This window comes from Diadema antillarum, unplaced genomic scaffold (genome assembly GCF_040938485.1).
Source record: "Diadema antillarum isolate AM-2024a unplaced genomic scaffold, OU_Dant_1.0 seq00000692_RagTag, whole genome shotgun sequence".
In the NCBI taxonomy this organism is placed as follows: domain Eukaryota; kingdom Metazoa; phylum Echinodermata; class Echinoidea; order Diadematoida; family Diadematidae; genus Diadema; species Diadema antillarum.
Window position 1 is genome coordinate 525,914 of NW_027271597.1, and position 26,135 is coordinate 552,048.

At 39.1% G+C, this 26,135-nt stretch overlaps 1 protein-coding gene across 1 annotated transcript; it reads right to left on the reverse strand.

Moving 5' to 3' along the window:
- Positions 1–995: 995 nt before the first annotated feature.
- Positions 996–23,451, reverse strand: LOC139737401 (uncharacterized). Its single transcript, XM_071648077.1, has 4 exons — positions 23,193–23,451; positions 3,184–3,398; positions 2,130–2,538; positions 996–1,252 (listed from the first exon to the last, which is right to left on the reverse strand). The coding sequence occupies exons 1-4, from the start codon at positions 23,449–23,451 to the stop codon at positions 996–998; spliced, it is 1,140 nt and encodes a 379-aa protein (XP_071504178.1).
- Positions 23,452–26,135: the final 2,684 nt, after the last annotated feature.

Genomic DNA, 26,135 nt, shown 5'->3' on the forward strand with positions numbered 1-26,135 from the left:
TGGATTCATGTTACATCATTTTCTCTTTCTTCTTGTCGTTGTTCGCAATTGCTAAGTAGATATGAAATTCGATTGTACACAATGTTTTACTCTGTTCGTCAAAATTCAACTACTTAGTAATGATACATGGAGCCTATTTCCGTATGATCTTTTAAAAAAAGCGGGGTTTTCAGATCATTTATGAGATTTGTCATTAAAAGATTTTGATGATGCGACAATTTTATTGTCTTAATTTGCATTTTGAGCTGTTAGCTATCAAACTGGTACGTGTCACATCGGGAAGAGACCTGTATCGGGCGATAAAAGGGGATTATAGTTGGTCCCCCTTCTCTCGTTAGCAAATCTGTTTGCTTCTTTACGTGATAAACACGTCATTATTTACACCCTAGCTATTGAAGAGTAAGGTATTGAGAACCAACACGTACAGGAGATGCACAGAAGATACCTGTAATCGTCTCGTATATCGATAGCTCCTGGCTCCTGACCAGTGCCGTATATTAATATACGGCACTGCTCCTGACAGGTGAACAGCGCCGCCAACGTGAACAACATGACTATGCTCCATGACGAGAATAATACAAATACAAACGAGATGAACGTCAACACTTCCTACTCTAAGTTTGGGGTCACAAATGGGAGTCACAAGACGAGTAAGTCGGTAATATTCTTTCGGTCTCGACCAAATGCAATGGCAGTTGTAGGAGAACCGTCCATTCTCCCTCGAAACAAAATCTACACTGTTAAGCAACAATGTATCTCTTCCGCCTTCATTTCGCAGCTGTACATCGACGTTTGCTCATAGTCCACGAATATGCTGCTTTACTCCATTGTCGATTGTCCATGCAAGCGAAAAAAAAACCAAAATGACAACACGCACATCAAACTTATGTCACAGATCGTCTGATGAAGAACAGCACTATAAATTCAGCCTCTGCGCTAACTGGTAATAACATTCTCTCTCCTGCTGCACGAATAAATAAATACAGTGTGCTTCTTTAATAATTCAACGAAAATAGACTCGAATGTGACGCGGCTTTGGCGTGGGATGTCTTGATTTGACCGTGTCCCATTGGCGCCGTGGCGGCGTGCTGCAGCGCGGAGGCAGACGGGAATATCGTGGAGTAGGGACTGTGCAGCGCCGGGTGCGTGGTGGCGGAGCCGCAGTTTGTGGCAGCCCACGAGCCGCCACTGGTGAGCTGAGAGTGGGTCGGGTGACTGGTTACTGTAGGGCCCGTAGATGAGGTGTGCGATACTGTCGGAGGAATCGAAAAGGACAGGAGGAAAACGGAGATTAGACTATTTTCTTTGTTGCTGCTTTAAACATGTTTCATTTTACTCTATGAATACTGCATAATTACGAATTGCAACACTTGACACTCGATGTCCGATGTCACAGCGTTATCAGTAAAGAGCGTCTTCATTTGTTATGTACACTCGTTAATAAAAAGGGATCCTCAATAAAAAAAATGTTCCCATGTGTAGTTATCTGCTTTTCTTTATTGAAATCATGTTATCGCCAAACGATGTGTGTCGATTTTGTCAGAGACAGCGTCATTCATTGAGAATGAAGTACACGTCAGATTGAAAGAACGTATTTTATAAACCTTAGACTTTTGTCATTCGATGTCATTTCTTTTTCCAATTTTTTCCCCGATTAATTCTTTGTATACTGCAGCCTCATTCAAGAACCATCGTCTTCTGTCGAGTGTGTACTGCATTGACAATCATTTGAAATTATTCAATTATTCTTTAAAATGCAAGAATTTTTACGAGTAAAGCGTGGAGAAAGATTTTTAGAAACAAGATCTGTACAATTCTAAGACATTCATTGTCATTTCGAAAATGTTGGGAAATAATGAATGAATGATGAAAATGAAATAACCGATAAAAGAGTAAAACACGACGTACGAATTAACGAACACTAAAGATTTCTTCACGTCCAGATAGTATTGGTACGGACATCATACATTTCTTATTGACATACCGCATTGTGGTAGGTAGCAATGTCATTTTAAAGATAATAATTGTACCCCTCTCCTTTACTTTGTTGGTTGCCGATTATAGGAAAGTGAGGGGGAGGGGGGGGGGGGGAGGAGAGAAAGATTTGAGATTAGATTGTCGGTTCTCACCTGAAGAGGCAGAAGAACTGACGTTTGTTCCCGAGCTTCCCGTCGTGGGCGCCACGGGGGACAGGTCTTCCGCTTTCAGCGTCTTCTTCTTCACCGGCGACGCGGCACCGCTCGCCACCTTGGGCTGTCCCGGGGCTACTCCGCCCTGAGAGTTCTGCAGCTGACCGACTGCTCCGTGCTGGCCGGTCGAACCGGAAGTCCCGTTGGTGGTAGCACTTCCGGTGTTGGCGCCACCGCTGGCGTTGGCGGGGCTGCTGTTGCTGCTACTGTTGCTGGTGTTGCTGTTGTTGCCAGTGTTGTTATTGTTGTTGTTCGTGCTGTTGTTGTTATTATTGTTGGTTGACGAGCTTGCGGCGGCGTTGGCGCGTTCGGTTTTCCTGAACTTTGCCCTCCGATTTTGAAACCACACCTAAAAATAATGGTACAAATACATTTCAAACGTTTAAGGCAATATGATGTGTGTGGGTGTTTTTTTTTTTCTTTTTGTAACACGTCAATTTTTGATAATACTGTTGATAGCGGATTGATGTCAATAATGATTATTATTCAAAGGATTCGATAGTCGTGTTTGTGATCATGGCTGAAAAACAGCAGCAGTGAGATAACATTGGAGAACATAATTAATCCTCTGTACCAGTCTTGATAACTCTGTCTTTTCACTGTCTCTTTACATCTTAAACAAGCCTGCAATTGGCCAGAGTTTGATAATAAAGCCTAATATCTTGTTTTGAATGAATTTTCTTTATGAGATGACCTAAGCTCTACCTAATTATATTATCTAATCGATGTGTTTACATAAAAAGTATCCAGTTTAACTTTTTTTAATTAGGTTCATCTCCTTAGAAGTGATTTTTGAAAAGAAATAATCGAAAAGATTGAATTCCGCACATGACGAACATTAATAATGTCTTTTTCTAATCATCGCGAATTCGCTTTACCTTTCATTCAACCTTGCACATGGCAATATTCACACGACATTAAGTACATGTATACAACAGAATACTAAAAAAAAAAAAAAAAAAATAGTATGTCCGCATAAAGATGGGGTAAGTACCTGGACCCTAGCCTCAGTAAGGTCCGTCTTGAGGGCTAGTTCCTCCCTCTTGTAAATGTCAGGATAATGCGTTTCCTGGAAGGCTTTTTCCAGCTCCTTCAATTGAGCGCTGGTGAAAGTCGTGCGGATTCGACGCTGTTTGCGCTTCTCGTGCAGGCCGTTGGACGCGGCCGAGCCTTCGTGCAGAATGCGGTGCATGTACGGCATTCCAGCGGCTGATGATGGAAAGAGAAACAGAAAAGAGGCAATCGTTAATGATGGTCAAATCATAAATGTTTGTCTGCTCACACCGTATTTTAAAACTTCTCTGTAAATTTTGGATTCTTATCATACATCTGTTACTTTAGGAAAACATTATAGAATACAAAATGTTTCTCCTAATTTGTGTTACAAGCTTGAATGAAAACTAGACATGACTGTCATTTTGTCAATTTATATCAAAGGGCAATTTTCATTTCTAGATGATCACAATATCAGCAGAGACTAAGTGAAAAAGAAATAAGAATGTTTTTGAAACTTCCTTGCATCATTTCGTTTTGTTGAGTACTAGAGTATCAAAACCTTCTTTGATGTAATTAAGACCAAAAATACAAGAATTCCGAAAAGACAAAATGGAAATTGCCATGATATATCATTCACTGAATCATGTTTTCAGTTCTGCTCTGTAAGAATGAATGTAGAAAAAAAATACGGTTCACGACCACGTGAATGCGTCATTCAAGAGATTGCATTGAGTTTCGTGATTCGCAGGCACTTTTAAAACGAAACGTAACAGTAATTCATACATCTTTTGAACTCGAATGAATCGTTTAATGAGGTGACACAATTATTAGCTTACATGCTGACATTTTGAACGAGAATCGAAGCTATTTCGCATGTATTAGCTTTACAATACAAGCCTGTAAATATACGCACCCTGCGAAACAAACGACAACAATAACAACGCATAACACAGTGTGGCTATGTCAGAATTACTCTCGCTCTCTCTCTCCTTGTCTCTGCGAGTATCACAGTGATGTAGAGCAATGTGCCTGTGTTTCTATTTTGGATGAAGTTTTTCCTCGTATATCACAATCATTGTAGAGAGGAAGGAAATCATACATTGTGTTTCATCTCGCCTGATTGCACTATCTACGCAGCGCGTGATCCTAAGTCGTATTCGTCGATTACGGACCAGGCGAACGTGCCTTCCGAAGGCCGCCCCAACTTCTCGAGCTCACGAGCCGGGCTGCTCAGAAGGGGATCTTCGCATGCATTTACACGCGCACACCATAGTCTGTGCATAGTTAATGTACATTATGCAAGCGTGTTACCACTCTGTTGGTTTTCCTTATACCTGTTTGGTATCACCCCCCCCCCCCTCTCTCTCTCCTCCTTATACCACTCTCTTCATCCGTTAAGTATGGAAGAGAATGTTAAACACAAGGATTTGTGTAGCCGTGGTAAATCTTGTCAAATTCACAGTGGGAAGTCTGCTGTTAGTTCTTGAAATTACACTGCTCGTGAAGATTTTTATCTTTTTTTTGGGGGGGGGGGGGATTACAGCATGGCTAAAGGTGTGAGCGACAAATGGAAGAGAAAGAAAGAACGAAAGAGATAAAGATAAAGAGAGAGATGGGGATATGTTTCACAGTTGTATTAAAATGCTTTCAAACAGATATGATGTCTTCTTACTGTCTTGTTGACTGCTTTACATGTACTTTTGCACGTGAGTGGTATCATATTTCGTGATTCAGCAATATCGCAAAAGTTATGATACATCCTTGAAAAATGATTGGCTCTTCTTTAAAAAAAATCACACAAATAGATAATAAATTATCACTCACGCCATTCATGACAGAAATCACTATTGTGGCACTAAAACTATTATACCCACATGTATGATGTTATATAAGACATAGTGAAGAAAGGTGGCATTAGATATAAATATTACGTACACGGTAATTTTTCGTTAAGCGAACAAAAAGTTGCCATTAAAAAAAAGAAGCAAGATATGTAACAGAAGCAATCGCTTATAAGCAAAGCGCCCTCAACCGTGCCGACCTAGCTAGCTATCAGGCCTACATCGCAACTGCGATATCGTGTTTGTTGTGGTAAAAATTGAGAGTTTCCTTCTTGTCAGCCTAACGTGATGAGATGGGAAACCTTTGACATTGTCTGCTTCTGCCCACCGTCTCATAACTGCATTTAGTCACGTGTCTGTAGACCTCACAAATTGGCAAATGTCTTCTCATATTTCATAGGTGACACAAGTGATGCCACGTGCATATGCCTAAGTCACTACTTTATCGCTTCACAGGTGAAGTCCTGGTGAGACGATCAACAAGCTGCACTAAATACGATTAATAATTACAAAGTTATGAGATTCTATATAATACACCTAATGATTCTTGTACAGTAGTCCTTCCAATGGCATAAGTTGAACCATTGCCATGTAGTTTTACACAGAGAAGCCAGTTGGCTGTCTTATAATGTTGCGTTTTTTTCCGATGTAATGGTTCTCGACTGAGGGGGTGATTCGCAAGGTTTCTCGTCAGCATTTGGCGCACGCTCCATCCGTTCGGAATGTTTGGTGGCGATTTCTTTGATACCGTGAATTCATGCGTGCATCTATGCGAGCACGTAGAGTGCAGTGTGTAAGGGCAGCTTAAGTAATGCGTAGAACTTATGCAGTATTATTTTTGAATGACATGATGTTATATACTTCTAGTCAGCGCCGTACTTAGCCGGAGTGGTTTTCGAGCACATGGTGTGAAATACTCCCTGAATCTTGCTGCTATTGTTACGATTACAGATTTTTGTATTTATAATAACGAGAATGAACGTTTATGGATGAATTGAAATAGGGAATATTATGTTCTAAAAGTGTTCTTGACCGTTGGTTTTTATTTCAATAAAAGTAAACATGGCATAATATGCATACATTTGTTACGTTATACATGATAACGCAATACACTATGCTTGTATCTACGTTTGTGAGTGTGTGTGTTGTTTTAGGTGTTTTGCAAGTAATAACATTTTGAAACATTATAACATTAGCATAACATAACATAACATTTTTACAAACCCGAAACAGACTTTGCAGTGACTTTTGGCGCAATTCCTGGTTACACAAATTGGTGAATTTCCATACATCCACACAATCAACGGATTTTTTTTTTCTGCAAACTTAACCAGTAAGTAAGTCAATTCAAAATAAGGTGGCACAAGTCTAGTAAATGACAATTGATTGAACCTGTGTGCGTAGAAGAATTAAGGTACATGTAATGATACTTTATTTTCAGTAGCGACAGACATGGCGGAAAAAGATATCATTCTTTTAAATTCGTTCACAAAGAGGAGCTCCTCTAAATGATGTGAAAATAAATCGTAACTTCAGAAACTGTCAGTTTCCGATGTAATGTGTGGTTTATGCACAAAAAAAGGAGGACAATAAAGAAAATCATTGTGTTAGAAAACTGGCTTCACAACATGCCGGCAAGATGATTTTTTTTTTTTTCAGGTACAACTGAAGTGCACTATATATTTTATGAACTCATAAACATTCATGAGACTATTGATAGCAACTTTTACTGTAGTGATTTAAATGCTGTGAAGTCCTTTTTTTTTTTTTTACACAGGCACACACACAATCGTACATACATGTACATAATAATACACTCTTAGGCGCCAAATGCATGCATAATGCATGTCAGGTTGTCCAGACGTTTCTGCCCGTGTGCGAAAGAGGTGATTTCCCCCAGCCTTAACGGAGCTAGTGTTTCCTTCATAATTTGGCTTGTTCGGCCGAAAATAAAATTAGATATTATTCAGACTTTAACTTAATTATTTCCGCCGGACAGAAATCCGAAAGGCTTTCACGTGTAACCATGGCGATCGCATGTGTGCAAGAATGCTCGAAGAAACTCGCTCCAATCCATAAAATTTTGATTCTGATTAGTGTAACGTTCCAAATTGCCCTTCCTCCAACAAACTGCATCTTGTCATGGCAATTATGAGGCGGTAACGTGGTCTAATTGTGTTGCCAAATGATTGCATCTCTTAAAATAAGGCGATAATTCTTCATCTTTAAGATTCCAAAGTCATGAGATTTAAGGGGACAATTTTGTGGTATAAATTGCTATATTGTAAATAACACCTTCAGAAAGGTTTTACAATTTGCAGCGCATATGAAAAGAATGAAATTAGAGTTTTACAAGAAAAGTAAATACGGTGACTGTAAGCACGATTCTGTTTGTTTTAATCATAGTTGACATCACAATCATCATAATCTTTAAAATTGGATATGTAACTCTGAACGGTTGTAGTTTTGATATTTATTTGTCAAGTAATCATCATAATCATTGTCATCGCTAATAATTTGGCTTTGTTTTTAGTTCGTATTCATGCTAATGTCAGTAAAAAGTAAAACAAACAAACAAACACACGATTATAAGTAAAAGTTGTTCATGATATTATCAAGGACACTTCTTAATAATTATGTTGACAGTTAAGGACTTATATATATGATTGTGTTATTGTTATAGCATTGAAGATGTTTATGAACTTACTGAGATTTTGACTGTAGAGAAAAAGGGGCAACTAGCGGAATCACAGCTATAGGGAGATAGACACTGTGCTTCAGAGATGACACGAAATTAGAAAACAAAATACTCTGACGAAATCAAATCCAATAACAGCCACGGGCCTGTATTAAACGGGGTTGTGGTAGATAGTGCTGTTGTTTTGGGTGTTTAGTTTTTTTGTGCGATAACATGTCATTAATACACGTCTTTACGCGTCTGCGACTACCTATTCCACACAATGTCGTTATTGATTGTGAACCTACAACTGGAACAATTCTAACATTGGGGTTTATTCAAAGTATGAATATCATTTCATATGCGCGCTGAAAACAAAGCTGTCAGGTTGCTTTGTGTTCAGAGTTCCAGCGAAGTTGGTCGATACTGAAAACAAAAGCCAAGCGCGTGACAAAACAAAAGGAGACAAATAAAATCCCAGCCGAATAATGATCCGCTTCATCGATAAATCGATACCAAGCTGAGTGCCAAATTTGTTCAGTCTCGCGCTTAATGACTTCGCGCCAGAGTATGGGGATCAAAAGATTACCTTCTTTAACACACAAACTGCGACAGCCGTCTGCGGCCACACACGCGCGACTTCAGCGATAGCATGTTGGGCTGAATCGATTACTGTTTCATAATCTGGATGAACATTGACGCGTCAGTTAGCAGATGGTGATAATGACTGGAATTATGACTCGTTTTAAATGCGCTCATGGAACATTAATAGCAGGGTATCGAACTTGTTAAAACACTATGCAGACGATAACAACACAATATGCAAGGGAAAGGCTATACAGCATTTTTTTTTTCTATTATTATCACTTTCTCTGCACTGGAAATATTATGAATCTTGAAATTGATTTTTATAATTTCAAATTTGTTCCATGTGTCCTTAATGACCACAATCTTATGCATTTCGACAATTGGCACTGTCAAGATATGTAGATCAAAGCACTTTGCAACATAATATAAAAATGAAGAGTTATGACAATGGAGCAGTTATCGCCGATTTTTGTCTATATTCTGCTGGCAAAATTTTCCCGTAAAAGCTCTTCATGACAGGCCACTAGTACTACCAACTTGTTAATTCCTTAACATGGGCTAATGTGTTGTCATTTCTAGCCATGCAGGAGGAGCACAAGGTAAGCCTAAAAGCAAACCCCGAAACACACAATAGGCTATCGGTTTTACCCTTTTCTCGAAGTCAGACTTGCAGCATGCAGACGAAATGCACTTCCTTTCTGATACGCATTGAACCGGAAGTGAAGTAATAGAAGTTCTACCAAAATGGGTTATGTGTGCTTGTATTTTGAATTTCCTTTCGTGTTACAAACATGTTAATGTGTCGCGAGAACCAGAAGACTAAAAAGTCCATCTTGGGAGGGATACATTTTTTTTTTTTGACATGATATCAAGAACCTAAGTTTGGTGGATGTACTCCCAAATTAGCGATGAAACTATACAAAAATAAAATTCATCTTTCAAGGAGACTTTTATTCTTCTAATAAAGTTATATAGGCTGCTCAAAACGGTACAAATTCATTACTTAACAACACCTCAGAAGAAAAAGAATATGCCTTGCAATACAAAGCGAGACGTATAGAAACAATCGCCGAAATAAACACATCATTAGTTTTTTTTTAAGTTTTTTTCTAACATTTTCCTTCATCTCTTTCAATTTCTTCTCTACCACCCCCCCCCCTCATATATCTCTTCTCGTTTACTGGTATCTTCTTTCCCAGCTTAGTCAACGTTTGATGCATGTTATGAATTTCGTTTCTCGTATTACGTCACTCAGCGATGACAATGGGGATTTGAATACAGGTGTCAGATTAAATTTTTTAAATGAATTTAGGATTCCCAGTCATAATCATCACCATCGTTGGATATTTGATTTTTCTCTCGAGACCTAGGTTTTAATTCCTTATTGCCACTTGATACGTTGTGCACCTTATACTTGTTTTAACGACAGTCTTTGCAATATTTTTGGCGAAAGAAACAAAATAGAATAAAATAAACATAAGTAAATAGAGAGATAGATTAGTAGATATGGAGGTATATGACAGAGTAAGAGACTGAGAATGGTTGAATTCTTGCCTTCGTCAAAAACACTATTATGAAACCTTATATTCCTTATCAAATCTAGACTATATCAGTATTGCTGAAATAAAGCAACGCAATTCGAACTCGTACCAATCAATGCCGTGTTCAGTTACTCGTTAATTTAAACGGTGTTTTGAAAAATATATCATCAACTCTAGTTCATCTTTTCATCACGGTTAACAGGAAATATTCTTATATCTCATGGTTCCTTTCCTTGTTGGCTTGCTGAAGCAGTAGTCGAGTAATCAAGCGATTGTCGAATCCCTTGTTGGTACAAGGCGATACGATGAGCAATGTAGCCCCAGGCCGAATAGCCCTCTCAGCTGGCATAGAAGACAACCGGTATAAATTCCTTCGTCCACGACATCATGGATACCCCCCCCCCCCCTTCTCTCTTTATCTCTTATATATCTCTCCCTCTCTCTTTCTTTATCTCTCCGTCTAACCCAAATGTACGGATATTCCTCGTGCTGGGTCCTAACACAGCCATTTCCATAGTTTCATACTATTTCCATAGTTCTGAGTCTTTTTTCAGTCAGTTTTCTTTTCATCGAGAGAGTGGTATCATAATCCTGGTGCGCCTACGGGCCTCGAAATTCAACCACGGGAGTAGGTTACCTCTGCTGCATCTGTTCCCCATCGTCCTTGCATGTGACCCATCGCCGGGATCGCCCCGGTGCTCAACGTTGCCTATTCTTGCTGTGCTGCCGCCAAACTCCCATTGCACATCGCCTAAAAACTTCCGATGTTTATAACATGGGAATGGCAATTGTAGGATGATTTCAGACTTCTTATTCTCAGTGACATCCATTCTACTATTTTTGCCAAGTTTTACTACGCAATACAATATCTGATGAAATAGGAGTGTAAAACAACGTAACCACTCTGTCGGCGTTACTTTGTATTTCTAAACAGACGACACCGCTTGGTCTAGAAGTTGCCATCAAGATCAATGTTTTCAAGATTCTTATTCTTGATTTCCACCTTGAGCTAGATTTATAGTTCCAACGTTGGCTTTTGATGTTTGTAAAAATGAAATATATTTAGTGTAGGAAATGAAAAGACTGGAGATTCATGGCGAAGCGCAGCTTTGAAAAAGCTATCTCTAGTAAAACATTTATTCAGAGACAAGATAGTCCAACAGACAATACGATAATATCTAAGCTGTCACCCCTAATTCAAGATGTTTAGAGTCCCAACAATCTTCAAAATTCGATTTCAAGAGGACAAGAAGAAGAAGAAGAAAAGAGGAAGGAGAAAGATGGGATTGAGATTGAAAGCCCAAATCCTAAGAGTTTTTGTCAGTGTTTCCGTTTCGCCGGAATTGTTTGTTGTGTAGCTCTGGTTTGATCGAGAAAATCACCCCTAACCACTATTGACTTGCAACCGACTGGAGACCGATACACGAAACTCTCTATAGATTGTCTCAGCAAACCCCTCATCCCTTTACCAATCAGCGAGAAAACAAACTAGAGACGAAATGATGCGCGTCAACCGCACCAACAAAGGCAACATAACCAGGGGGGCAATACTTTCAGGGACATTAAAAACAAATTGGCTCCTTTTCCCCCTTTCTCATTCTTTTATTTTCTTCTCCATCTCCCTATCCGTTCCTTCTTTCCACCTTCCCTCCCTTCCTCCATCCCTCCTACTTTCCTCCCCGCCCGCTGACCTGAAATTAGAGTTCTTGCACATTAGGGGGAAACACGCCAATTGATGTGGTTGTGATTTTACTTCCAGGTATTCCGATGGGGGGAAAAGGGAGGACCGAAAAAAAAAGAAGTTTTTGTAAAGACTTGGCTTGTTCTTCCTAGGCCTGTCTGCGTTACTCTGCTGTTACATTCTCTGTGCTCACACTGTAATGTTTGACGGGAGTGCGCCCGGAAACGTTCCCACAGACCCAGAAGCTCATGAGCTATAGCGCCTGACTTAAGAGAGACAACATGAAACTCGGAACGGATACGATTTCAGCGAGATGTTTCAGCAATCTTTTTTTATTTCACTTGATGAGGCGTTTAATTTATCTTATCCTGTTCCACTTTCCGTGTCGTTTACTCACCCACTATAGCCACGGGAACGTGGTTAGATTACTGGCCTATGGGTCTGAATTCTCCCCGCGCGAAACAAAATAAACTCCGCCTGTCAGTAAGTTTTCACCGCCGTTCTTTCCCCCTTCTTCATGCGAGGAGAAAGCGATGACAAAAGGACGGCTACAAGTGTGTCTGAGAGACGTAAATCAATCAAATGATGAATTCGATACGCCTGACTTCGGTGATCATCAGCGGCAGTTACTGTTTTCATTAACCTTGTAGATTCCCAAATCCATGGAAAGTGACACACATTTAACAATTGCTCAGAAAAAAAAGAAACCCTAACAAATACTTACTAGACTTAGAATAACAAAAATAAAAGTGGAACAAGAAATCCGTCAAAATATTTTCAGTGATGCTAGGGAGAAACAACAAGAACAAGAAAGAATTCCTTGTTAGATTATGATTCACTTACAAATATGTTCCTCTATCAATATAAAAAAAAAAAAGGTGACACGACATTTGCTTCTGCAACTGTACAATGGCTCCGGTCTTATTTTATCCAATTTAGGACTTGTTATGGTTAGGGTTGTGATAGGGCTTTAGGTTTAGTGTGATGTAAAGATTGGGATTAGGGCTAGGGCTATGTTTGCGGGTAGAATTTATGTTTGGCTTAGCTTGTATAGATATTTCATGGGAGCAATTGTCACAGGAGCAAATGTCATGGAACCATCAAAAAAATCATAATGAAGAAGATCCTTGATAAGGTGTATACGTTTCCCTCAATCTTAAACGGTAAATAGTTCAGTATTACCTAGGGATAACTGGTGCGCACTGTGCTTGCTCATCATTTACATGTACTGTGAAGATAAAATGCACGTAGCACGTATTTTCTCAACGTATTTGACTTTATCTGAAAATGAAGTCTATGATTATTCTTTAACTTAGATACTAAAAAAGAAATGCTGAATAATTTCATTGATAATATTGAGTAGTTAACATATTCCTTTTGCTCTCTTTCCAAAAGATTATTATTATTATCATTATTGTTATTGTTATTATTATTATTATTATTATTATTATTATTATTATTATTATTATTATTATTATTATCATCATCATCATATCATTATTATTATCATTTGGCTTTTCAGACATGTGTACATGGATAAACACAAAACAAATTTGATTCAGCATAACAAAGACAAGATAAAGTATAACACAGAGACAAAGCACAAATTAAAAAAAAAATAAGTAGACTGTATTAAAACATAGAAAACAGATGATCCACTGTATAAAATCTTTTCTAAAATAATCAATAAAAAACGACTTTACTTCTTGAAATATAGTCTTTATATCTATAAAAAAATATGATTTATTTTTCCTTCCAAAAGCTCCTATCCTTCTCCCTGTCTTGCCAGGCAGAATTAGTAAAATAAATAAGTAAAATGGTAAAGTAACGCCAAATAATTTCACATCATAATTGCACAGTAATAGAAACCTCCCACCTATTTTCCTGAAACAGAAGTCAAAGTGAAAACCCATCTTCCTTTCACATACTTACATACACAGACGCAGATACATTCACTCACATACACACACGCACACACACACTTCATAAACACATGCCCTATAGTACACCCACATGTATGAGCCAATCTGACTATAGTGTACAAGAAAAGGGCGACTTTCTAACTCCCCTACACATCGTCCCATCCACGCCATGCACGGACCGAGATCCTTATTAATTCATTGATTGATTGATTTTTATTTTCTTTACGCTCTGCCTGTCTGCCCGTTTCTCCCCCTCTCCCTTTCTCTCTCACTCTATGTACGACCCTTTATCATTTCTCCTTATATAATATATATTTTCTCTTCTTCTATATCTCTTTTCCTGTGCTCTTCATGTTTCTATCTCCTTCGTTGCCTCCTTCCTTCATTTCCCGCGCTTTTCCGTCTTCCCCTTTCCCTCGTATACCCGGGTAAAGGCGGAGGCCCAACCTCTCGCCGTCTGTCGCGGCGGGGGAACCCCGGCCATATGTTGGTATCGACCCGCATCGCTCAATCTCGTCGTGGAACAACCATCCTTTCCTCCTTGCCTCCTTACTTCATCGCCCAATGATATTGCCATTTTCTCGGGCGAAGACAAGCAAACACTGGGGCCCCCGCTACACGTAAGGACGATCACTGGAATATAGACGTCCAAATGTCAACATTTAAACATCTCCTAATTTGAACAGAGTGAACTCCGCATCGCTCAAACAATCACAGTGATTTATTTTTCTTTCGACGAGCGGGGAGAGACTTGATTAATTATTTGGAGTAATGCTAGCTCGCTGATAGCGCGTGATCTTTCGACGTCTTGCAAAGGAGAGGGCAGCAATAAAAAGATGAACTTGGGGTCTTTTTAATGCTCACGTGGGATTTACAAGAATGAAAGATGTCATTTGAGAAATTATACTTTCTTTCGAGCATTTCTTCCCCCTGTGTATAGCGAGAAAACGATCGTGATTCTCGTCCAAATCGATTCTTTTTACGTCAACGAGAAAGTATGATACAATGACAACCGGTGCAAATGCTGCTTTACTTACTTAACGGTGTTTCATTCTGTCTTGTTTCTTAATGTATTGGAATCTTCTGGTGAATTTGGCTTATATGTTCATTGTTTGTATCACATATGTAACGGATCTATCCGTGCAAGAGTTCCATGAGATTAACTGACAAAAATCATACAAAAAAGATAAGTACAAAGTTTAAGTCTTGTCAGTTTGTATTGCAGCCACTTTGCTCGGTCAATTTATTATGAGTAGGTACGACTTTAAGTAAAGATTTGACACAAAATTAAATTGTAATCATATGATTCTTCTTCTCCTTCTTTGCAAATTGTCCACCAGCAGATATAAGAACGAAAATAAGTCAACGGATACTAATTTGATACCTCACCAGTCAGGAAACATGGCTTGGTCGTTTATTGACTTTGATTATAATGTGAACTAGAGAAACACCTTATCTCACAGCGTAGCCATAAGAAACAGTACTGTAAACTATATAAAATGTCATCGTGGTATATGACAGTAGAATTAGGAACGATTTGGTGAAATACACTATTAGTAAAATTACAAGAAACAAAATGATTACGTCACACAAACGCAAAAACTATGAAGTCAAATGTTTGTTGAATCAAAAGTCAAAAAAATATTGGCAATATACAATTACTCCGATAACGTGATTTATTGCCCATAAATGTTGCCATATATGGATGAGTAATGAAACATCTCGTAGGTTATTCATAAATGGCTTCGGTTTTCTTACACCGTCCACCAATACACTGTTTGAATTTGATTTAAATCATTATCATTATTTTCTTCCTTGAAATCGCGTTGCTTTTCAAAAAATGTCATAGCGACGAATGATTTAAATACTTGTCGTGTGTTATTCTTTTTTCATTGTCAGATGATATCGCCACGGTTTTCGAGAACCAAAACAAACCTTTCAACAAAAGAACAAGAAGATTTGAATGATAAGGAATACATTTCAGCAATTTGAAAATACTCTATGCACTTATAGTAGCCATATTTGTTGGCTGTATGTGTATATGATATATATATATATATATATATGATAGCACCGTTCACACGTAGTATGAGGATATTCACTCAGTTTGATTTTCTGACTAAATATCCAATTTTTATTAGCAAAAGTTTTGGGAGTATTTCATGGCATAACTTTAATCTCAAGTCCAGTGATACTAAGGGAAAGACAGGAGATATAGATTACGAGAAAAAAGCATCCGGCCAGGAAAAGTTTTCTAGAATGTCTTACTCTACTCTTTCAAAAACAATTTGTATTGTGTGTGTTCAATCGGTGGACTTTATTCCAATTCTACATAATATATGACTGCATCAACAACAACAACAAAAACAACTTGCCAAAGTACACTCACACACACACACACATACCAATCATATTTTGTTTTTAAATGGCAATGATGTGGAGAACATTAAAGATACGGAGTGTTACATTCCGATCTTTAAATTTATTCTAGCAATCCTGCAACGGAGACCCCAGAATATGTCTCAGTTCATGGGAGATTCCTACTTACCTATTCCTATCAAAAATTATGTATAACAGATGACGTAACCCCCCCCCCCAAAAGAAAAAAATTAAAGTAATCAAAACTGAAAGTACAATTATACTTCTAATATAACAAATATAACAAAATAAATATAATAGAAGTTGTAGGGGTAATTTAGCAATTTTCACTACAGCTTCTTATCTTCAAACGATTTTGTAATGCTTTACTTGTTATTTATTTACTGGATTGGTTTGGTTTTATGCGCTTAAAGCAATTTACGGTAGCACTATTGAGCACTTTAGTTTTCATTCCGTTGCCATCGTTGCGTTCAGTATCAATAGAACCACCAATGCACATCGATTTAAAACGTGTACAGTTACTCCCTTCAGGGATAGAAATACGCATATAATAACTACTCATATAATTACTAGTTAAATACAATAACTACGCATGATGCGGCTGAAGATACACCCGTCAAGTGTCGAAAGACTCAAGAAATTATATGAATCGGGAACTGATAGCGTACCAAGCATTCGAACTGATCGGAAACAGAAAATGCGTACGTAACAACTAATTAATTGGAGGTTGATCACAATCCTTTCTGCGTACCATGAGAGACGTGTATATGTGTGAACTGGTCACATATCTAGCAACATTTAAGGATGATAAACTCTTGAGGGCTACTTCAACTTGAGATTTTCCTGTATGCGTATCAACATGCTCTTAACTTCTTGTGTTTAAGGAATATTTGTGCCAAGTGAACTGAATAGGAGAGGAAATGATCCATTTTATTTTGATTGTTGTAATCTTGAGGAAATTGAAGGAAATATTGCGTGTCATTCAATGAACTATCATAGACAAGGTGCAACAAAAATGACAACAGTTTTTATCTTTTTATATTTTTATCTTTTTGTGGAAACTATTTACCTGAGATTGATACGGCATATCAATATTTGTATTATTTTTAGATAACGATTCGATGTTAGGAGATATCTTATGCTGATACAGCGTCAAAGTGTTACGTAGTCCCTGTGCCGCTTCAGGGAACGTGGATTTCGCCAATTATTGATATCTCGTTTCCTGCAGACGAATGCATCGATGTTTTAAGCTTTTCATAAGATAGAGGAAAGAAAGGTAACGTTCGTGATTCAACGGTTATCTGCTAGCTGGGCCGGCTTTTTTACACGCCACATAATAATGATTTTTCGGCTTTACTGGATCGCTCTCTTACGCGATCCATCATCATTTGTCAGGCCTGACCCTAATGAATATGATATCGTCATTTTATGGCGCACTCAAATGGAACGTTCACTCCTTTCACTTCTCACAGTCGGTATCATGTCAAAGGCTGTCTGTATAAATGGCACTCTGCGAATACGCATCGGTTGACAAGCGGGGGACCGATAAGGATCTAGGCGGGTGGCACGGGCACGAGAGAACGGCGAGAGCGCTGTGGCTTTCAAAATCTGCCCATATGGAGCATTTCTGCACTTCTGTCGCGTGCGAGAATGCGGAACGGCGCGCCAAGTTGGCATCCGCCACTGTCCTTTCTGTTGGGGGGATTTAGCGGGTGCTGTCTGTGCGCCACGGCGGGCCGAACGCGACGAATAATGGAGAAATCAATTCATAGTAGCTGGGAGCGTCCTTAAAGCGGATTATGACCGGTCTATTTTCACCACCTCCTCTTGTGTCTCTTTATCTGCAATCTCTTAAACAATACGGGTACATTTCCATAATTGACCTGCCGTGTCCTCGAAATGATTTCTGTACAAGTCGGGCGGATTCGAAAGCGCAGTCGATGATTATTGTACCAGCAATTGGTTGTACTTTAAGCGGGAGGAGGTAATTTCTCATACTGGGGGATTACTGGTGGGATTCTATTCATTGATCGGGGGGCTTTAACAATGGGGAAAAAGGCGCATTGCAGACAAACACAACTGTGACAAAAAGAAAATATACCCACCCAACAGATTGGGTGATGATATGTGATGAAAGAAATATATCCAACAACGGAAGGAAATCAGCCATAGGTTTTGGTCCTACTCAATCTGACTTTTGCTATCACCTTGTCATGAAGAACATCAAAGCCAGTACTGCAGCATGTTTTAATTGATCTGATACATTATGAAAGAGCATGCTTTATTTTGAACGTGACATTGATGATATATTTTATTCTGCAATTTTCAATGTTAACGATCATGTTATTTTCACAACTTTTATACGCTGTTGTGCTCTAGCGAAATAAATCCCCTGGTGGAATAATGATTGACAGTTACTTTCTAGCTTGTTTTTTTTTCTATGATATTTACAGAACTTGTCGAAATGTATAGATTGACATGAATTAATTGTAGTTTATATACCCTGTAACACTAAAACAACAGCACCAACAACTTTGAAATCGTTTCTTTGTTTAGGTGCAGTCACTTCTGCTGTATGTTTTGTTCTGTTTTTCACAATCAAAATTGACTGAAGTGTAGTTGGGGTGACGGCGATATCAATCATCATATTGAGATTGTTAGCTTGATCAACCTATTGAGCTCTCATCAATGTTCACAAATAGGCGCAAGTATATAATATATCCGGGAAGCTGACTTTAAGTATATAGGAACTATGCGTGATCCTCCTAATTGTCTTTTGATATTGAAGTTTTATTTCACCCCAAGGGGAAAAAATCTTTCCTATATAGATTATTGAAGAATGACAATAATTAGATATGAAGAATTCAATCCCAAACTTAATTTCTGATTACAATTACAGAAGGTAAATCTGATGAAATCCTGTATGAGAGATATTTTTTTTGGCAACTTGTGAAGTTATGCAGCACCATATCAATTTGCACATATATGGCGTCGTTTCGATAAAGGGTGTGATACTTCAATATCACAACTCCACTTTAGTGTCTCCTTTGATGAAGAAATCGACCATTTTGTTTATATTATGATATCACTCTTTTATCAAACCTAAGCTGAGCATGGACTGCCATTGAACTTTATGGGCATGAACACATCTAAATTTATGCTTCAGATAATCATTTAAAGATGTCTTTATTCCGCTTTCCGGAATCCATACAGGTTAGATCAAAAGACGACTGTCTCTTTGAGCTTGAAGAAGATATTTGATGGACGATATTTCAGTGTTTTAATGGGGGAAGTCCTGTCATTCTTATTGCCATGAAAGCATCACAGTAATATTATGACGATGTTTCTGTGTTCTTTTTAATTTTTTTTTACGTCTCCGCGTATTTAGTGTCGAAACTGAGTTCTAGCGTTTCGTGTGTTTAAATAGTAAATTAGAGTTAGCTGGCGAGAATGAAGTAGAACATTATTTTTTTTTCTTTTGAAGATTTCTCTTGCACTGTATCGGAATTAAATCTACTTCAGAAGACATAAATGAGCAAGGCTCTGGTGGTATTTCGTGTAATTAAGCTCTCCAGGCGTTTTTCAAGTCGGTATTTTTTAAAATCTTGTTTCCACTAGTTGCGTGTATGTTGGATAGTCCAGATGACATGACATGACACGACACAGTTAGTGTTCTCCTGACATAGCCCTGTGATTCTAAAACATTTTAGCACAGGAAATGATGTAAAATTCGACTGTCAGTCATATTCATATATAAGGTTTTTCCCTTAGTGTGTGCTTAAGTCGCGAAGAGCAAAGGGGAAAAAATCGAGAACTGAGGATGGTGCTAATCTTCACACTAAACATGATACTAAATATGACCACAAAAAAACCACCCGGACCCTCTCCAAAATGGGATGGACAATTTCATTACGATCCTTCTCAACGCTCAAGCTACCTTTGTGCATGTTCAGGACGATGATGGGCAACTTGATTTAATCAGAAATAGGGTCCTTCACACACCTAGGGGATAGCCTCTTGCCTACGTTTGGCAGATGACTTTTCCTCCTTGTGTGACGATGGCGGGGAAAAGGAGGATGCGTAGCTAAGGAGATGTTAGGTGGGCATCAACGGGAGGAGGAAAAAACGCGGGAAGGAGAAAATCTCATCGGCGGAGAAGCGCGGGGTTGATTGGGTGCGTGTTCCTTCGCTGGTATCGCTTTACATTAATTAATCACTATTCATTTTTTTTTTTTGTGGGGACTGGATTAAAAAAAAGGCACAGACATTGCACACGTGGAAAAAAAGATGAAGTAGCATGCATGGCTACGGGCAATATTCTCCTGGAGAAGTCAGCTAGAGCATGCTATCCGGCACCTTCCCAGTAATCGACTGAATAAAGAAAGGGAATTGGAGAGCTAAGCGAGGATTTTACCAACAAGTCTTTGTACATTTACCCTGATTCCTTTCTCTCCTCCCTCCGCCTTTCGTGACGTTGACTTCCAAACAAATTTTGCAGGCAGGAGAAGGCTGAAATCCGATTCAAATCAACCGCTAGTCACTTCTTGTTTATCAAGTGGCACGATGGGTCCTCAAATAGCATTTAATTCGTTTGGGATGCTCCGCAATTACTTGAGCAAACGCCAGTTCGGCACCGATAACAGTACTTAAATCACATCCAAATTGTCGAGTTGCCGGGAAATTGCTAAATTGTAAGATTGCCGATTGAATAGGAATGTCGCGGAAAAGAAGTTGACATCTGAGTTAAAGGAGGTGCGTGAGACGAAACAGAATGGAAGGAAACTAAACAATGAAGGATAGTCCTTTGTCCGATGAATGAAAGTCGAACAGTCACAAGAACAAATATTATTTCTGACGATCTGTTTAGGTAATAAACCAGATACCTACCTGTTTGCTACCTCAGTAAAGTAGATTATCAAAATTAGAAAAAAAAACTGTGACATAAAGAAGCTTTCTGAGTTAAAGAATTGAAATTCTCTATCATCATAATTTATCATATTCAATGTATTTTCGATCGAGAAATACGAAAATAAAACTGATATTGCAATTGAATACCTCAAAATATCGAAAACGCAAAAGAGACAAACAGAAAATGGAGAAAATCATCACTAACATAATCATATAGTTTTGTCTTTAGGTTCAAGTTTGTCTTCCTTCACAGTATTATATATACATGACTATTATTTCATTACAATGTATTTTGAAAATCATTCTGAAAAGAAACAGTTCAACGTCACTCTTTTGTCTTCTGGTTTGTGTCAAAAACGAAATAAAATCTTTTGCTTGATGTAAAAAAAAACACACATGACAAACTGATAAGAAAATGCCGCTTGAGCGGACTATTTGGTGCATTTTATATCATCACTGTAGAGCTAAACATTTCTTCAATTGAGATTTATTTAATAACTGTTGCACCCTCCTTTACTTCGCGATGCCTTGATAGTGACAATTTGTTCCCGCCAAATTCAGTTTAGCCCTCCTCATTGGCGTAAACAATGCAGTAATACAATTTGTGTGAATTACCAATTCGCTAATGTAATGTTCCTCGCGTTGAGGAAAAAGGCTAGTCAGTCGTGCGAGTTTCCTTGTCGAAGTTTTGTTCCTGTTTATTCAAAAGGCAAACGTCGTCGACGTTAGAGGGAGGGCGAACGTGCGAGCCTGGATTTGGACGGAATTTAGCTAATCAATTAGGAATGCAAATGCTACGTCTTTGCTGAGGTGATTTTATTACGGGTAATAATGCTATTGTAAGACATGGTCTTGTTGCTGGCGTTCTATTTTTTGAAAATCGAGATGCATCACCTTTATATTTTCGTATATTTTCCCTGCTTTTTGATTTCTGTTTCTTCTTTCGTCAAAAGCCATTTTAAGTCAACATATTATGCCTTTTCCTCCTAGAAGCTCTCATAATCTCTGCTTTCTGTGAGATTACTCATCACATGATTTCAGAGAATTGGTTTGGGATTTCAAATTTGTTTCCGAACTGTCAACAGCGTGGTAACATTCTTATACTTGCGCTATGTTTGCTTCACGTTTGAATCTACCACTTGTTCAAATATCCCCAAACGCTCCCATTGTTATATGCACCTCTCCAAAGTGTAAGAGGAGGATAATATAGAGCCCATGTCTTATTTAACTCTGGAGAACATGAAATTCAAGCTGTAAGCCTGAAATTTAATGTCTAAATGTCGTAAATGCGTACACAGATTTCGCTAACTTTCTTTTGACACATTGACTTTCACAAACAATGCATGAATATTGATTCTCAATGAGACAAACGCTGAATTTGAAACAAGAAGTGGGATGGGGATTTGACCTGCAAAAAAGGGGGAAAAGAACTATATTCTATAAAACAATAGTCAAAAACATTGATATGACAACGAACTTTAGAATCAATATTAATCTTGTATAATACACCAGGCAAGGGAGTTTGCAACTAGCATTGTCAAAATGTAAGAAAGCAGACCATATATATATATATATATATATATATATATATATATATATGTATGTATATATATATATATATGTACATAAATTATATGTATAATGTAAGTATGTGCATGATATATGTATGTTTAAGAAAAAGGAGAAGAGAAATTCTAATCGAAAATTAAATATCAAATTTGGTGAAGTGTTTAGGATAAGTCTTTCTTTTTTCCCCCATTTTGGCTGTCCCACCATCATTACACAAGGACATCATCTAGCTATCAAACGCAGGGTCACACGCTGACTATATCTGCCAGCGTAAATTTATTGAACTACAAGCTCTGAAATCCACACAGTCCCCACGAACAGGATTCAGAAGGGAGGGAAAAAAACATTTGATGGGCAAGGTAAGCGTAACATAAACAAATAGAAAATCGAAATTGGTTTGGTGACTGCAAAGAGGGAGAATGTTCGAATTAGCTGGCAGACCGACTTGGTAAACGGAACTAATGTCATTGCTGGACGCGCACGCCAGCTGTTAACGAAATTACCAATAATTTACCAACAAATCAAATCAAGACAAGACAAATCACATGATGAACGATCATCAGCGACACTAAAGCGCTCAAAAAACAAAACTGGGCAAAATTGATCGAATTAACTTCGGTGTAAATGTCGTTATGTAATTTGGCGGGCAGCAAACTGTATTTGGACCTGATCAACTTAGTTAGAGGTTACAGGGGACCGGGGATAGGGGAGTTGGTTCTCCAAGCGCCGCGCTTAATTCTATAAATGAAGGAGTTTAGAGATATAAAAATGACTTGATACGATTTAAGCCGCAATTGGGGAGATTGGAGAGTCGGGATTCAGTTAGACCTCACCCTCCAGGAAAAAGGCACGCTCTTTTTTCCGTTTAAGGTGTAATTTTGTTGTGGAAAGGACTTACCGCTGGAATACGGAGAACACTGCGACATTTGTTGATGCTCCATCATCGAAGCCAGGTTACATGTTCCCGCCATGCCGCCCGCTCCAGTCCCGTAGCTCACCGACGGTCGGAGGCTGCTGTACGGATAGCCCTGGCTGGGTTGGGAACTGACCGAGCCCGGGAATTCTCCGTAAGATGTCGGGATTCCCAGTCCCGCTCCTTCCACACCACCGAGACAAGAATCGTAGGCATTTTGGCCCAAATAAGAAGAGTAATCCATCATGCTAGCAATGGAACGGCCAAAGACCAACTGTCTTTAAAATATTGACCAAATATCGACAAAATTTGGATTCACGACAGGGGGTATGCTTTTTGGAAAAGTAATGTATGTTGCGGAGATAACAATTAATGCATCTGTTCTTTTGGACGTGCTTGGAGGGTTCTCCCAACTGATGGAGTTTATCTGGAGTTAATTTCGGCAGAGGAGATAGAAGTGGATGAGTGTGATGTGATAAGACGAGATAAGACGAGTCGATCTAATTGAGAGATGAAGACGGTGTTTAACGCTGCCTGGCCGTGACGTAATCACGTAGCCCGCTCTTGATTGGCCAGTTAGTGCATCTCATGAACACACACACAGTAAGATGTCAAGCTGGCGTTATTGTATGTATTCGTTTTTCGCAACTGATGATGATTCTTACAGAAAAGGGAATTCATGTAACTTGAAGGAACGCTCCTGATAAAACGAGTTGGAGTATCTTGAAATCAGTGCATACGTTATGGATATTGCGTAAGGACTCCGTGTAAACTTCTTCTGTCAGTTGTAATAGCCGCCTGTGAGATGGTCGCCGAGAAGTCAGAAGAGGATCGGAATTGAGACTAGCAGGCCAGCCACTTCCCTGACGAACCTCGGTGAGTAATCACAATTTAATACACTTAAGCAAGACAGCGAGAACGGGGTTCCGCGCGTTACAAGTTCAAACAGCGAAGAGGAGAAAGTGAGGTATGTTAGGGGTGCGGAGGCCGCGCTCTGCGCGTGCGTATATCCCCGATGGTGATTTTTTTTTGCGTGGCGTCAGTGAATGCACACCATGGCGCTCCATGATGCGGCGAAGTTGCATGTCACGTGACGAATGGGGCGTATCTAGTCTCCGCCGATGACTGCGTGTAAAACGTAATGCCCCGTGGCGCCCTGGCAGAGGCTCCGCCATTGTGCGATGCGGCGAGATGCTGCGCTATGCCTTTCATCCCATTCGCGCGACATGTGTAAACTGATTGTTGAGGCGATTCCCCTAGGGCACCTCTCTCTCGATGCCCCAACCCTCCCGAACAGCAGTATGGATGCCCGTAGCCTAGACATGTTTGCACCACTTATTGGTCCCTCTGCCCCAGTACACGCGTGCGCAGCGGCACTTAATGTCGCAGTTTTCTCTTTCGGTTGGGCGATCAGTAGACAATAAACAGGCTTTCAATTTACCATATTTTCACATTTCCTTGCTTTCTTCCTCATCTCCTCTTTCTTCCTCCACCCATGCAAAATTTTCTAATCATAATTAGTGGATGGGCCAAGCGGGACCTTTACTTTTCTCGCCTTGTCAAAGATCTGATTCTTTACACATAGCGGTAGGCTCGTATCGGGAAGCAAGGAACAAGGGGCACAGTGTCTTGGGGACTATTTACATATGCACCTTCATGGTTGATGAAAGGGGTGTGGCCTCCACTCAGACGACTGGCTTTCCATGATTAAGAAACGACCCACGCCAGTTGTTAGGGGGGCTTTCGCATTAACAACCAGTATGTTTAAACACAGTACACCCGCCGACCAATTCATTAGGATAATTTGACAAATCTTCGCACTCCTTCCTTAACAAATCAAAAGAAGCAAACAACAACACGGGTATAATTGTTCAGCCCCTTTTCATTCCCGGAGTCTCCAAACGCCTGAGTTATTCTTCTACTCCTTTGTTTGAAATTTTCACAGTCTCCGCTGCATTCACTTCTCTTCTTTTCATGTCAGAGTTTGGTGGCGTGGATATTGTACGCTCTTACTTTCAGCGAGTCAGCTGGGAGCAAAGGCAAAAACGTAAATGTTGTCTTTGAGGGCTGCTGGGTTTTCAGAAAAATGCCGCGCGTATTGTGCGAATTTTACAAAGTGAGAAATATTAATCAGAAAAACCTCGCTCCTTTCAAACTTTGCGATCTACTCATCTGTACGTTTCTTTCAAGTGTGTAGATCGATACTGTCAATTCTCAACGGTAAGTTAGAAGTCAATCAAAGAAAAACCCAAGGAGGAAAAAAAAAAGAAAGTAAGAAAGAGAAAGAATAAAGGAAGGGAAAGAGAGAAAAAAAACAACATCTGAATAGGACTCTTGTTTCCAATACAAGACATTGCGACACAGTACACATGACTGAACACCACACTTCGATTGCTGCGCGGCGACATTTTGTGATAGAAAGGAGGGAAATCAAAAGTGGCAACTCTGGTAGAAATATAAAAATCGCGGGGGAAAAGGGCTGAAATGATGTCTCGTTTTTGTAGGTCTCCCCGAAGAATGCTTGCTTTTGAAGACTTGGAGAAGATGTATTCCTTATTAGATTTTCAATCCAAGGTCAGCTTAATTTACCCACAATGGCAAACTGATCGAACAGTGTACATGCATGGCAACCAAAGAGAACTCATTTTACTTCGATCTTTGATAATATACATTACAACCATGCCTTAAAAAGTACAGAAATGACGTGAACTTGCAACCTTGTCAAGACGAAAAGTATAACCCGTCTCTCGACATAATACGTTCCCTGAAAGTTTGACTTATACCATGCCTTCCCTAAAGCAGAAATTAGGGCGCATCAATTATTGTTCTGTGGCGTTTGCCAAATTTCTGTGTATGTGTATGATAGAAATATAAAGAACTGATTTAAGTACTTTTATCTGAACTCCGATGATACAACAATCGCCAACAAAA